This window comes from Aquarana catesbeiana, linkage group LG02, assembly GCF_042186555.1.
Source record: "Aquarana catesbeiana isolate 2022-GZ linkage group LG02, ASM4218655v1, whole genome shotgun sequence".
NCBI classification, from domain to species: Eukaryota; Metazoa; Chordata; class Amphibia; order Anura; family Ranidae; genus Aquarana; species Aquarana catesbeiana.
Window position 1 is genome coordinate 542,304,049 of NC_133325.1, and position 14,247 is coordinate 542,318,295.

General features: G+C 45.7%; 1 protein-coding gene across 2 annotated transcripts; it reads right to left on the reverse strand.

Moving 5' to 3' along the window:
- Positions 1–663: 663 nt before the first annotated feature.
- On the reverse strand, positions 664–8,941 carry LOC141128533 (uncharacterized). Of its 2 annotated transcripts, none has more exons than XM_073615877.1 (2): positions 8,710–8,941; positions 664–2,950 (listed from the first exon to the last, which is right to left on the reverse strand). In XM_073615877.1, the coding sequence occupies exon 2, from the start codon at positions 2,707–2,709 to the stop codon at positions 1,159–1,161; it is 1,551 nt and encodes a 516-aa protein (XP_073471978.1). In that variant the 5' UTR covers positions 2,710–2,950; positions 8,710–8,941; the 3' UTR covers positions 664–1,158. The 2 variants fall into 2 exon arrangements, with proteins under 2 accessions (XP_073471978.1, XP_073471979.1); XM_073615878.1 differs by lacking the exon at positions 8,710–8,941 and adding an exon at positions 7,343–7,541.
- Positions 8,942–14,247: the final 5,306 nt, after the last annotated feature.

The window sequence follows — 14,247 nt, forward strand, 5'->3', positions numbered from 1 at the left end:
TGCTCGGCTGTGTGAGACAGCCGAGCCAAGACTGATCAGAGCCACGACCACCAGACCAGAGAGAAGGAGATCGTTTCGGGTCCCGGCCCCCTGATGTGCCGACGGGTGCATGTCACGTGACTCAAGTGCGGCTCCGAGGCTCGCTCGCACGCACCCATCCCCCACTACACAGCACAACAACAGTTCACAAAGCGGCTGTCACTGGCGGCCCGCCCCCCACTTAGTACACCACTGGCGGAACATCAGCGGCCGGTGTTAGAACACCGGTCCTGCATGTCAGAACCCGTGGCCAACTTTGCATGTCCTAGACATGCGGCCCGGCGGCCCACCGGGCATATGCCCGGTCTGCCCCATGGCCAGTCCGGGTCTGCTATACGGCCTGCCCTTTATAATGTGCAGAAATTTGGGCCTTAGGTGTTGGTAGTACGAGAACACTGTAAGCCCTCACAGTTACTCTTGGTGGCCACTGGAACGGGCCCTGCTGTGAAATATTATATCAAGAATTGTAATTACATGCCCCTGTTGAATAGGGGCAGAAAAATTGGGCCGTTGGTGATGGTGCCACAACACTGTAAGCCCTCACAGTTACTCTTGGTGGGCGCTGGAATGGGCCCTGCTGTGAAATATTAGATCAAAAATTGTAATCACATCTGTTAGGGGGCTAACGATCTTCTTCTAGGAGCAAGTGAACCTCTTCTTTAGCATATCTGCCTAGAGTGTTCTTTCAAACCCAAATCAGGCCCGGAGACCATTCCAGTGAGAAAATAATGACACAACAGTCAAATGTCTGGAATGTTCTGCTTTTTACTTCCGTAGACAATCACTTATATAATCAAAACGACATCACAAAAAAAGTTCAACCCTTTCATTAATATACAGACATTACGTATACATCAGATGATTAAAAAACACCTAAAAATAATACATTATTTCTTCATACAGAAACTATAAACAAGCAAAAACCTTCATGCGTCATTTCGGGGAAATCATGTTATTTACAAGGATTTGAAACTAACTTTTGATAGATGTCACATATACATATTATTCTAGGATGGATACATATTCTTATAGCTAAAATAAAGGACAGCAAGCTAAAATATCCTTACAATCCCCTCTTTGATCACACATGTATATATATATATATATATATGTATGATCTCACTTCCTTATCATGGCGATATTCTCAGCTTGCTTCTGATGATACATACTGAGATAAGTTTTATTGGGAGATGAGGGATCTGAAATGCGAGTGGCTCTATTAATAAGGCACATAATAAGCTTGTACACAAGATAAAGGAAAAGGAAAAAGAACACGACAATAATTAAAATTATGGCAATATCCCTTATCCAAGAGAATATCCCTCCAAATCCAAAATCAACATTTCCAAAAGGACTCCAGGTCTGGGCTATGTTGCAAGCCTCTTGTTGCAGCTTGGCCACCTCTTTTCTATGCTGAGCTATCACATCATAATAATCTGGTACCTCTATACTGGTATTGTGTACCCAAGTACAACATTCATAATCCTCAGTCATTTCACATAATCCTGTAAGGGCTGAACTCATGCTCTCAATGGCTAAATCATGCAATTCTAGTTGTTTTCTAATAGCCCTAGTTTCAACATTAAGTTTAGAAATGTCATCAGAATTCTTTTCCATCATCTCATCAATAATTCCCGAATAATTATTTAACCTTTTCATCAAATCTATTCCCCATCCTGTCCAGGAAGGGAACCATGCCCAGGCCATATCCTTCTCAAGGAATAACTCTCTCTTGTTACGATGTTTCAATGGATACCTTGGGTGTATACTAGCTTCAAGTAAATGACTCCCATCACTATAACCTATCACCCCCATTATGGGCACCAGTGAGGCCAGATAACACCAGCCTTGGACCTCTTGTGGAATCCAGGGATAACAAGTCTTTCCACAACAAACATAAGTGTGGTTACCAAACGAGAAGGGCGTATTCACAGCAGTCTCTTGATCTACTGCTGTAACTGCTGCTAAAACCTGAAACAAATACTGTACAGATTTACTACTTTCATCTTCAGAGGCAAGAATCTTTTCAAAATCAGCCCGTACTCTGACCTCATCGTGGTGTGTTTGATATAAAGAACAAAACTTCCCACTAGGGGCATAGCAATTAGAAATGTTCAAAACCGATTGACTACAGATATGAGCATTTCTAGTAGAATTCCCTAAATTAAAACACCAGGTAGGATTATGACTTCTATTGATGATATGAAAGGAAATGGTGTCATTAGTTATTCTGCTGACATTCAGAAGGTCAAGGAGAATCTCTTCTCTCAACAGGGGAGTAATATTTAAAGGTATAGCCATTAGGGGTATCCTAACAGTGCTAGGGTGCAGTTTACTACAGATCCAACATTTTTGAAATCCTGATTTCCGAGCATAAGCATATTTAAATTTTAACAAAAGCATTTTATCAGCAAAATTATCTTCAATGTCTCTCTTATTTCTAACTTGTATCACTGTAATGTTCTTCTGTGTATATGTGTTACCACAAATATTTTTAATCGCACCCAAATCTTCAGGGTGGTAGATACAGTTAGTGATGACCCAAATGGGCGGGAACACCATCAGGGTGATCGGGAACAGGAGGCAGAATGCCTTGCCAGAAGTCTGTGGTGGAATAAGCGAGGTCATCTTCTCTGGCCGGACCTGCTTTTCCAGGAACTTCTCCTTCATCTGCTTGGACTTCTGCTTGAGGGCCTCCTGTATTTAAAATCTCCTTCCTGCTCTTGGGGCTTTGGACAACCTTTTTCACTCGGCTGGCATGGATCCAGGATTGGCAATTCTCCACCAGGATAGCCGTTCTGGTCACTGCAATCACCGTAGTAGGAGGTCCAAAAGGATATTCCTGTTTCTTGCTTCTATTCAACTGTTGGACCACCACCGTGTCTCCTACTTTAAAAGTGTGGGTAGGTTCCTGTGAAGAAAAAGGAGAGGTGCGAGCAACATTTCTCTCAACTGTATCCAAAGTTTGAATTAGTTTCCTCACATACTCTGACTGTACTAGATCCAAATCCCCCTGCTCTATCATAAGAGGTGCTCTGGTCCAGGGAGTAGGAAAGGGACGGCCCATCAACACTTCAAAAGGAGAGTAGCCTGTAGTTTTGGAGGGAGTACTTCTTATCTCTGCCTAAAACCGCTGGGAGAACCCTCTTCCAATGGACAAAGGTTCCTCCTGTGGCCTTCCTTATTTTATCTTTCACGGTCCTATTTACCCTTTCCACTATCCCTGAACTTTGGGGATGATATGGAATGTGAAACTTCCATTCTATTTGGAGTGCATGTACCAAGTCCTGACATACTTTTGAGGTGAATGCAGGACCTCTGTCTGAGTTTATCTGAAGTGGACATCCCCATCGAGGAATAATTTCCTGTGTGAGAATTTTCACTACTGTTTGTGCGTCTTCCTTTGTAGTTACAAAAATTTCAACCCATCTCGAAAACATGTCCAAGACCACCAAAAAATATTCCTGTCTTTTCCCTAACTTGGGCATGTGTGTGAAATCAACTTGTAGGTGGGTGAAAGGTGTACTGGGATATATCAAATGTTCGTGTTTCACTTTGTTTGGGTTATTTGGGTTGTTCCTAATGCAAGTAATGCACCTGGACACGTAATCCCTTGTCAACAAAGGGAGATCTGAAATGTAAAAATCCTTGCCTAGTAACTCACAAGTTGCCTTCCAGCCTCTGTGACCTATTCCATGATACTGGGCAATAAAAAGTGACGCACTTGCCATTGGAATACATACCTTCCCCTCTTTGCACAAAAGTCCTGTTTTTGGATCTATTTGTGCACCTACTTTTTCCCAATCTCTCATGTCGGCCTCTGAGGCATAATCTTGTAGGTCAGACAGTACATGGTCAAAACAAGATAGTTCAGGCTGTAACATTGGCATTTGGATTTGAGCTGGTTGAGAGATAGCTGCTTTTCTGGCTGCTGAATCAGCTAGAGCATTTCCTCGAGCTACTTCTGTTTGTTGGCCTGTATGTGCTCTGCAATGTATTATGGCAAGAGTTCTGGGCAACTGAATAGCTTTTAACAATGACTCTACCAGAGAGGAATGAGAGATGCTTTTTCCATCAGCTGCAATAAAGCCACGCCTACTCCATATGACGCCGAAATCATATACCACGCCATACCCATATTTGGAGTCAGTGTAAATGTTCACATCTTGACCCTCAAACATTTGGCATGCCCTGGTGAGAGCAATCAATTCCGCAGCTTGGGCTGATTGATATGGGATAGGTTTGGCCTCAAGTATAACATCTGGAAGTTGCACAACCGCATATCCTGCATGATATGTGTAATCATTTGGCCTAGAACAAGATCCATCCACATACACATTTTGCACATTCGGCAAAGCAGTAGGGGACAAGTCAGGTCTAGGAGATGTGTCTTGGTGGATGAGGTTGGTGCAGTCATGTTGTGGCACCACTTCATCCTGCTCTCCTTTTAATCCTAGCAGTGCATTTAAAATTGGAGCTGGGCCTGCATTAGGGGAAGCATATTTGATATGCAGTTTTGGATTTGACAACAGTATCACCTCATAGCCGCTCAACCTTTGGGCGGACATATGTTGCGTATGTATATTTCTCAGTAATGTGGACACATTATGAGTAGTATACAAAGTAGTATCATGGCCCAAAGTGAAAGTTGCAGCCATGTCAACCAACATAGCACAAGACGCTAAAGCTCTGAAACATACGGGCATGCCCTGAACTGGTACTGGTACCACCTTTGAAAAAAAAGCAACAGGGCGAAGCTTGCTTCCATGCTCCTGAGCGAGGACACCTGCCATCGTTGTACAATTTTCCCTGGCATACAAATAAAACATCACATTATATTTAGGAAGGCCGAGTCCTGGAGCTGTTACCATAGCATTTTTCAAATACACAAAAGCATTACACATTTCATCTGTCCATTTAACACAGTCTGGCATATCTGAACCTGTGGACTGTCTCAGGAGATTGTCATAGTAAGAGCAGTCAGGTATCCATTGGCGGCAGTAACCAATCATACCTAGGAAGGTGAGCATGTCCTTCCTGTTGAGTGGGCGGGGCAGACCCATCAGAGCCGTAACTCTTTTATGACTGACTCTTCTTTCTCCTTTTGTGAGAATAAACCCTAGATATTCAACTGTTTTCTGACACCATTGCAACTTTTTCTTTGACACTTTATGACCACTTTCAAAAAGACATTTCAAAAGATTTCTCCCATCCTCCAGGGCAGCCTCCATTGTCAAGCTGCAGAGTAGCAGATCATCCGCATACTGCAGCAAGACTGAACCATGTTCAGGTGTCCAAGCTCTAAGAGTGGTTTGGAGGACAATAGAATAGACAACAGGTGAGTCTATATAGCCCTGGGGCAATCTGCACCAGGTCAGCGTCCGATTTTTAAATCGGAAGGCAAAGAGTGGCTGTGTTTCCTTGTCCACAGGAATTGAAAAAAACACATTTGAGAGGTCAATTACAGAAAAATACTCAGCATCGGATGGTATGGAGGTGAGCAATGATGGCACATCAGGCACTATTGGGGCAATTGGTACCACTAAGTTGTTTATGGCTCTAAGGTCCTGTACAAACCTGTAACTGCCATCCGGCTTTTTAACAGGATTGATAGGAGTGTTATAAGGAGAAATGATTTCTCTCAAAATACCTTTCTTCAAGAAATCTTCCACAATGGGCTCTATACCCTCTTCTTTTTCTCTGGATATGGGGTACTGTTTATGATACACAGGTAAAGCTCCTGGTTTCAAAGTGGCTTTATAGGGCGTACAGGAAATGAACCCTACATCAAGAGGATTCACTGCCCATACTCCCTCCTCACTCAATTTGACATCTTCCTCTTCTGGGTGTGAGAGCGATGTAAAAAGGTGAACCCTGTCAGATTTTACATATAATCCTCCTTTTGCAGTAATTTTCATTGTAATGCCCAATTTTCCCAGCAAGTCCCTACCTAAGAGACTCACGGGACAACCAGGAATAATTCTAAAACAATGTTGCAGATTACAATCAGCACCACTACGGGTGCTTAGTGAAAGCGGGGGTGTTTTAAAAGTTTTGGTGAGTATCCCATTTATTCCCATTGAAGGCTCAGCATCCACAATCTCTCCCCTATAAAAATCCTTGCTAATGGTACTGCATGTCGCTCCTGAATCAGGCACAAATGGTACCTCATGCCCGTCTACAAGCAATGAAATTATAGGCTGTTCATGATAAGAATGAGAGACAAGTGGAAATGCCAGGATACTACCTTCCGGGCAGCTTCATTGTGACTGCTGTTGTTTCCAAGAAATGGGGTACTTAACACCATGCTGCTGCTGTACTGGGGGTGGTGCCTGAGGGGGAGTAGGTGCAGCCGGTGGCCCTGAATTTGTACACTCTCGGTCATACCAGGGGCATTGAGCTTTCCAATGTCCGGGGTCCCCACAATTAAAACACCCTGGTTTAGGTTGTCTCTGCTGGAAGTCCCCTCTTTGTGGCTGTCCTCTTCCCCTATATCCACCTCTATAACCCCCTCTATCCTGTCCCCTTTTCTTATAAAAGTTTCCCCTTTGATTTCCTGGGAAATTATCCTGGTAATGTATCGGTGCTGGTGTCTGCTTGGGAATATCAAAACACCCCGCTGCGTCTTTTTCAGTCAATTTTTTTTGAAAGTCAGTCATACTGCTTGTCGCCCAATCTGAAATCTGCTGTCTCACAACAAGGGCATATTTAGGGGCCAGGTTGCTAAGATAAGTCTGTATTAAAAGACTGTGCATTCCATCCTGAGTATTGAGTCCGGCATCTTGAGTCCAGACCTCCTGAAATCTTTTCCAAAATTCCAAAACTGACTCTGATGATTTCTGTTTGCAAGCTACTGCAGTAGGGAGTGACGACTTGTTTATGAAAACTCTCTTCATTTCCTTCTCTAGCTCTTCCCACATAAGGTTCCTTCCTTCAACAGTGTTTAGTGAATAAGCCTCTGCTTTGGTAGTGGGTGCCTCTAGGACATCTATGGTGGGCACTTTAGTCCAATCCCATGGGGAGGTAGTTCCCACCAAACTATCTATAATAATCCTTATATCTTCCTGTGTATAATTTCTACCCTTACAAGCTTTCTTTAAATAAGCTATTGCCCCCAAAGCTGATGTGGAAGGTTTGGGGCAATGTTTGACAATACGATTGATATCTTCAATATCGATACATTTTATCACCATTACTTCACCGACAGTCAGAAAAGGAAAGCTTTGCATTGCTAGCTGCGTAGCTACTTCCTCTTTCTTTCTGTCAGCTGTTTGTTTTGAAACTGCGTGTTGTGCGATCTCACCCTCTGCAGCTTGTTTTAATTTCTGAGTTGTACTCCTGGTCTGAGCCGGATCCTCCCTAAAAGGTCCACGGGGCATCTTTATTTTATGTTCCCCCGCAGATGTCTTTTCAGATAACTCCTCGTCCATTGTGGAGGAGGCAGCACCCATCGGCTGTTGCATTTGTGAAACTACAGGCAGTGGCTGATCTGATAGGACAGCAACCTGTGACTCTGGTAAGACCACAGGCAGTGCCTGACCCACCACTGCACCTTGCTGTGGAACGGATACAGAGGAAACAGATGCCTCTGCAGGTGATACTCTATTCTCAAATGGACGAACTGCTGCAATTGCAGCCAAAAACTCAATGTCCTCTTTTGAGAACGAGGGGTATATCTATTTTGGTGCTCCCTTATTTGGCTGCAGTATATAAGGCGGAGGTGACGGAACAACTGGGGGATCAACTGAGGGAGCTACTGGGAGAGCTGATACACATGGAACTAAGGACGGGAAACCTAATTTAAGTCTCTTCTCACAAGCATGTAACCCCGGAGCTTCCTTGTCCCTTGGATTTGGACTTCTCTTTCTTATTTTCTTATCCGCTCTCTCATACCAGTAGGGGGCATACAATAACCAATTTTCCCCACCTTTCCTCATATATTCCTTATCCCATTGGGGGTCTCCCGTATAATATGGGAAAGCTTCCCTATCCCCTAAACAAAGTCCCTTGACCATGTCCATATGAAAAATGTCATTCTGACCCTGTCGGGGAAACGGGTCACTACTCCTCATGCCTTCAGTCCATCCCGCCAGATTATCTACCCAAGGGTTAATATACACATAATCAGTTCCACATATTCTGGCTACATAACATTTACATGTCTCTCCTACATCTGGAAGGGGAATCTTCTTCCCTGATGATTGACCCATAACAATACAGTGGTGAACGCCACCTCACCTCGCAGCGTCCGACAAAATCCACACAATACACGTACAGATTATCTTATCTTACTTTATATATATAAAAAATCTAAGCGATTAGCGATAGATAAGGTAAGCAAAGAGGTTTGGGTTTTTCCGGGACACTCTATCAGATATCTTTATAAAACTTCTTACAGTACTGTATTATATTACTTTGGGTTTCTCAGAACCCCTTGGACTAACTCAGAGTCCTTTGGACTAACTCAGAGTCCTTTCTTTTTAGAACTATCTCAGAGTTCCTTTGGACTACTCAGAGCCCTTTCTTCCGTTCCCCGAACGGACTTCTGCGAGATTCATACATTTACATAAATGTTTTTAACACTACACCTTCTGTTAACCCCATATAAGAAAACGGTCTTTTAAACTAAAGTCACGGTGAAAGAAATAATAATAATTAAATCAGACTCACCGGACTTTAGAAACTTGGATGATGATCTTGGATGATGATCATCTCATGAACAATGATCGTCCCACACGCTGCCACCAAAACTCTGTTAGGGGGCTAACGATCTTCTTCTAGGAGCAAGTGAACCTCTTCTTTAGCATATCTGCCTAGAGTGTTCTTTCAAACCCAAATCAGGCCCGGAGACCATTCCAGTGAGAAAATAATGACACAACAGTCAAATGTCTGGAATGTTCTGCTTTTTACTTCCGTAGACAATCACTTATATAATCAAAACGACATCACAAAAAAAGTTCAACCCTTTCATTAATATACAGACATTTCGTATACATCAGATGATTAAAAAACACCTAAAAATAATACATTATTTCTTCATACAGAAACTATAAACAAGCAAAAACCTTCATGCTTCATTTCGGGGAAATCATGTTATTTACAAGGATTTGAAACTAACTTTTGATAGATGTCACATATACATATTATTCTAGGATGGATACATATTCTTATAGCTAAAATAAAGGACAGCAAGCTAAAATATCCTTACAACATCCCCCTTTTAAACAGGGGCAGAAAAATTGGGCCTTAGACAGCGGTGGTGTTGGTGGTGGTGACACAACACTGTAAAGCCTCACAGATACTCTTGTTGTGCGCAGGAATGGGCCCTGCTGCAAAATATTACAGCAAAAATTGTAATTACACGCTCCTGTTAAACGGGCAGAAAAATTGGGCCTTAGGCACTGGTGCTGGTGCCATAACACTATAACCCCTCACAGATACTCTAGTTGAGTGCAGGAATGAGCCCTGCTGCAAAATATTACAGCAAAAATTGTAATTACACACCCCTGTTAAACGGGCAGAAAAACTGGGCTTTAGGCACTGGTGCTGGTGCCCAGAACCAAAAATGTTCTTAGAAGCTATCAACATGAACATTGAGGAGGAATAGGAGAGTCACTCAGCATAACAGGATAGTCACTCAGCATAGGCAGTCTTCAAGGGATCTCACATTCATAAAAAAATTAATCGATTACATCAGCATCAGGTGCTTGGTAGCTGGTGATCCAAAGCTGATTCATTTTTATGAAGGTGAGCCGATCAACCGAGTCTGTGGACAGGCATACTCTGTGATCGCTTAAAAAGCCTCCAGCAGCACCGAATGTGCATTCAGATAGAACGCTGGATGCAGGACAGGACAGTAGCTCAATTGCATACTGTGCAAGCTCTGGCCAGTGATCCATCCTCAAGACTCAGTAACCCAGTGGATTTTCGTTGGAAAGGTCTCCAAGTCTGATCTTGCCCCAAGGTATTCCTGCACCATGTAAATCAGACACTGAGGATGGTTGCTGGAACCGATCAGACCTTGGGGCCGCGGACTAAAAAAATGTCTGAACAAATCGGTCAGACGGCCACCTTCTCCACCACTCCTTCTGTGACTGACTGAAGCCTCAGCAACACATTGTCCAGGAGACTAGGAAATTGCAACCTCCCAGGCTCTGGAAACGCATTGCACAAACCTTTCTGCAAGGCCTCCCGAAGATGTTTCATCCTCTGCTCCCTCTGTGAAGGCTGGATAAGTTCCGCAAACTTACCCTTGTAACGTGGATCAAGAAGGGTTGCCAGCCAATACTGATCCCACTCCTTGATACCATGAATCCGAGGGTTCTTTCGCAGGCTTTGCATGATCAGGGAGGCCATGCAGCGTAGGTTTGCTGAGGTATCGGTCTGGAGTCCTCTGGGTCACTAAGGACAACATGATCCGCAGCCACCTCCTCCCAGCCACGTACAAGTCCATGGGTTTCTGGGGACTGAAAACGATCCCTTGAAGACTGCTGCTCATGCTGAGTGCCAGGCTCCACCTTCATGCTGACACAATCCTCCTCCTCTTCCTGTAGGATAGGTGGGCCTGTAGGAATACTGTCTGGATAAAGGGGGCCTTGAGAAGTAAGGAAGTTCCTCCCTCTGTTCTGCCTCAAGTGCCCTGTCCATTATTCCACGCAGTGTGTGCTCCAACAGGAAGACAAGAGGGACAGTGTCACTGATGCATGCACTGTCACTGCTCACCATCCTCGTGGCCTCCTCAAATGGTGACAGGACAGTGCATGCATCCTTGATCATTAGCCACTGGCATGACGAAAAAAAGCCAAGCTCCCCTGACCCTGTACTGGTGCCATACTCGCACAGGTTCTCATTGATGGCCTTCTGCTGCATGAGCAGCCACTGCAGCATTGCCACCGTTGAGTTCCACCTGTTGGGCATGTCACAGATGAGGCGGTTCTTGGGCAGGTTGCATTCCTTTTGAAGGTCAGCCAGCCGAGCACTGGCATTATATGACCGGCGGAAATGCCCACAGACTTTCCTGGCCTGCCTCAGGAGATGCTGTAAGCCCGGGTACCTGCACAAGAACCGCTGCACCACCAAATTAAGGATGTGAGCAAAACAGGGAACATGGGTCAAGTGCCCCTGTCAGAGGGCGGAGAGGAAGTTGGTGCTATTGTTGCAAACCACCATTCCTGGCTGAAACTGGTGTCAACCATCTCTGAACCTTGCCCTGCAGAGCTGCCAGAATCTCTGTCTCAGTGTGGCTCCTGTCCCTTAAGCAGACCAACTCAAGCACCGCATGGCATCTTTTTGCCTGAGTGCTTGCGCAGCCCCTAGAACGCCTACGGAGCACCGCTGGTTCCAAGGACAAATCCGCACATGAAGAGGCCATAGAGGAAGAAGAAGAGGAGGGGGTGGAGGAGAGAGGTGTGGCAGAATCACAACTGCCAGCATTTTGGAGTCGGGTGGCGGAACAAGCTCCAACATTACTGCACCCTGTCCTGCATCCTTCCTAGCTGCCAGCAGGGTTACCCAGTGCGCCGTGAAAGAAAGGTAACGTCCCTGTCCATGCCTGCTGGACCATGAGTCAGCGGTAAAATGCACCTTACTGCTGACCGCCCTGTCCAGCGAGGCCAAGACATGCTGGTAGAGAGCCGGAATGGCCTTCCGAGAAAAAAATGGCATTTGGGAACCTGCCACTGAGGTACCGCACATTCCACAAATTCTCGAAAGGGGGCAGAGTCTACCAGCTGAAAAGGCAGCAGTTGGAGTGCTAGCAATTTAGCCAAACTAGCATTCAGCCGCTGAGCATGTGGATGGCTGGGACCAAATTTCTTTTGACGGTTTAGCAACTGGGGTAGGGAAGTTTGCCTGCTACAATCGGATTTAGGTGTACCGCTAGCAGATTGCCTGCAAGTGCTTGGGACACCTAATACTACACCTTCATTCCTCTCAGTCCAGGTCTCTGAGAGGACTGAAGGTATAGTGGGGTTGGATATCCCAGCTGATGAGGAGCAAGGTGAGGTCCGTCTTGTTCTTTGGTGTGAGTCTTTTAAGTACTGTTGCCAACGGACTGCATGGGAGCTTGACATATGTCTAGTCAAGCATATGGTGCCCAAGTGGCTGCTGTTTTGGCCATGCTTGATACGCTTCAGACATATGTTGTAAACAGCAACGGTGCAATCTGCTGCACACATCTCAAAAAAGGCCCATGTGACAGACTCACCAGAGACAGAGGCTATTGGAGGGGACTGAACGCTAGCCTCTTGCCAACAGATTATGGGCCCTGGATTTTCAATGGAACGGTGCTCTTTGTGGGGTGAATTGGAGGTCCGGTCTGAACTGTACTAATCGGACTCTGTATATATGTATATATAGATTGTTGTTTGTATTGTTAATTGTAATTAGCTCCAGCTATTGTGTTTATATTAATGTGTGGAGCTCGGTGCCCACAAGTCTGTCATCTGGTCTGGGTACATTTTGTAGTAAATTAGCTCATGTTAATTAGGTTAGCTTTGAGTCATCCCTGCTGTATAAATGGGTGTGAGATCTCAAAATAAAAGTTGGTTCTGATGTACTTCAAGACTGGTGTTGTCTAGTTCTTGGGGTTCCTATAGCCAGATCCATTGGACTCGTGTTCCAGAACTTAGGAAGCGGTATATGACGGAAGCACTCAAGCGGAGTGTGGGACGTTCCGTGACATTGGTGGCAAGCAGCGGGAAAGCTTCCTGAGTCTGGGACATCCAAACCTCCAACTGGATCCAAGATCAGCATAGCAGATTTCAGTCACCCCAGCGGAGATATGGACCTGGCATCAGAATTCCCGGGGCTGCTGCGGATCATCCTTTCAACGTACACCAGGACTGTGTCTGAGGATGAATACCTGGAGCTCAGGCAGCTGATTCGGGTGGAGCTCTGGATTGCAGCCCTCCGTCTCGCTGGTATAAAACAGGGCAAGTGCTTTCCAACCCAAGAGCAACGGGCCAGTGACCAACGGGCATTGCGGATGGCATTCCTGGGAGAGCAGCCCCAGGAGCAATGGGTGACTGAGTTGGACAGGTTGGTCCAGCAGGAGATAGAGCTGGACAATCATTATCGGGCTCTGCAATGGCACGCAGAGGAGGGATATTTAGGGGAGACAACAGAATGCTCTCCGGAGGGATATGACTTTGGCGGCCCTGGATTGCTGTGGGAGAACCTTACAGATCTTTTTATGTTTGGCGATGAAGGGGAACCTGACCTTGAGGACCTGAGAGACTATAGAGAGTCTATGCTCGGTCTTGCAGGGGTCTCAGAGCTCAAACCTGATCTGGACCATTTGCTAAGGAAGGAACAGCATCTGGAAAGGGCATACAGGAAACTGCTAGAACAAGTTCAGCAGCATGCCAGAGAATCGGCAGTGGAAAATCCGGAGATTGCCGTCCCCAAACCTGAAGTGCTGACAATAGGGCAGAGCTCTGCTAACCTCTTCCCAGAAATGATAGCATCTTCTGGGTTCCATGGACAGGAGATGGTGAACCTCTATCCCCAGACATCAGTTGCAGAGACATGGGATTTGATAGACTTTTCTGCTGAGGAAAAACAACCTGATGAGCCTCCAGCAGAAGAGCTGCTATCAGGGCCAAAGTTCACTGTGTTCTGCCCAGCACCAACAGTGGCTTCAGCCTTCTTGAGAGAAGAGGTAGTCAGCCTTTCTCCCACAACACTGACAGGGACATGTGATTTTCTGACAGCAGCATCTATGGAGTTAAAACAAACTTCTCCAGCTGAAGATCTGGTAACTGAACAGAGGGTCCAAGACCTCTGCCCCACACCTGTGGCAGTTTCGGAGGCTCAGGGTGAGAAGGTGGCAATCACTTCCCAGCAGCAGATACAGGGGGAGAAGGGAGAGGAGGTGTGTGTTGTCCCTCCCCAACAGTTGGCCAGGGTGGAGGAAGCGGACTTTCCTCCCCAGCAAAGATCCATGCACCTGGGAGACAGTACCATCGACATGTCGTCCCAGCAGCCAGATGAGGGAATAGAAAAGGAAGCAGCTGGCTACCTTTTCCAATGGCAACTACACAGTTTGGGAGTGGAGGAAGCCAGCCTCCTGCCCCAACGGTTAGCTGGAGCGGAGGATGCAGAGTCCCCAGCAGAAGTGCTGGCAACAGAGCAGAGTGCTACCAACCTCTTCCCAGCACCGGCAACAACTGTGGAGTTCCAGGGAGCCGGGGCAGTTGGCCCCTCTCT

Excerpts from the sequence above, each read along its gene's own strand:
- LOC141128533 (XM_073615877.1), bottom strand. The coding sequence starts at position 2,709 with ATGAAGGAGAAGTTCCTGGAAAAGCAGGTCCGGCCAGAGAAGATGACC.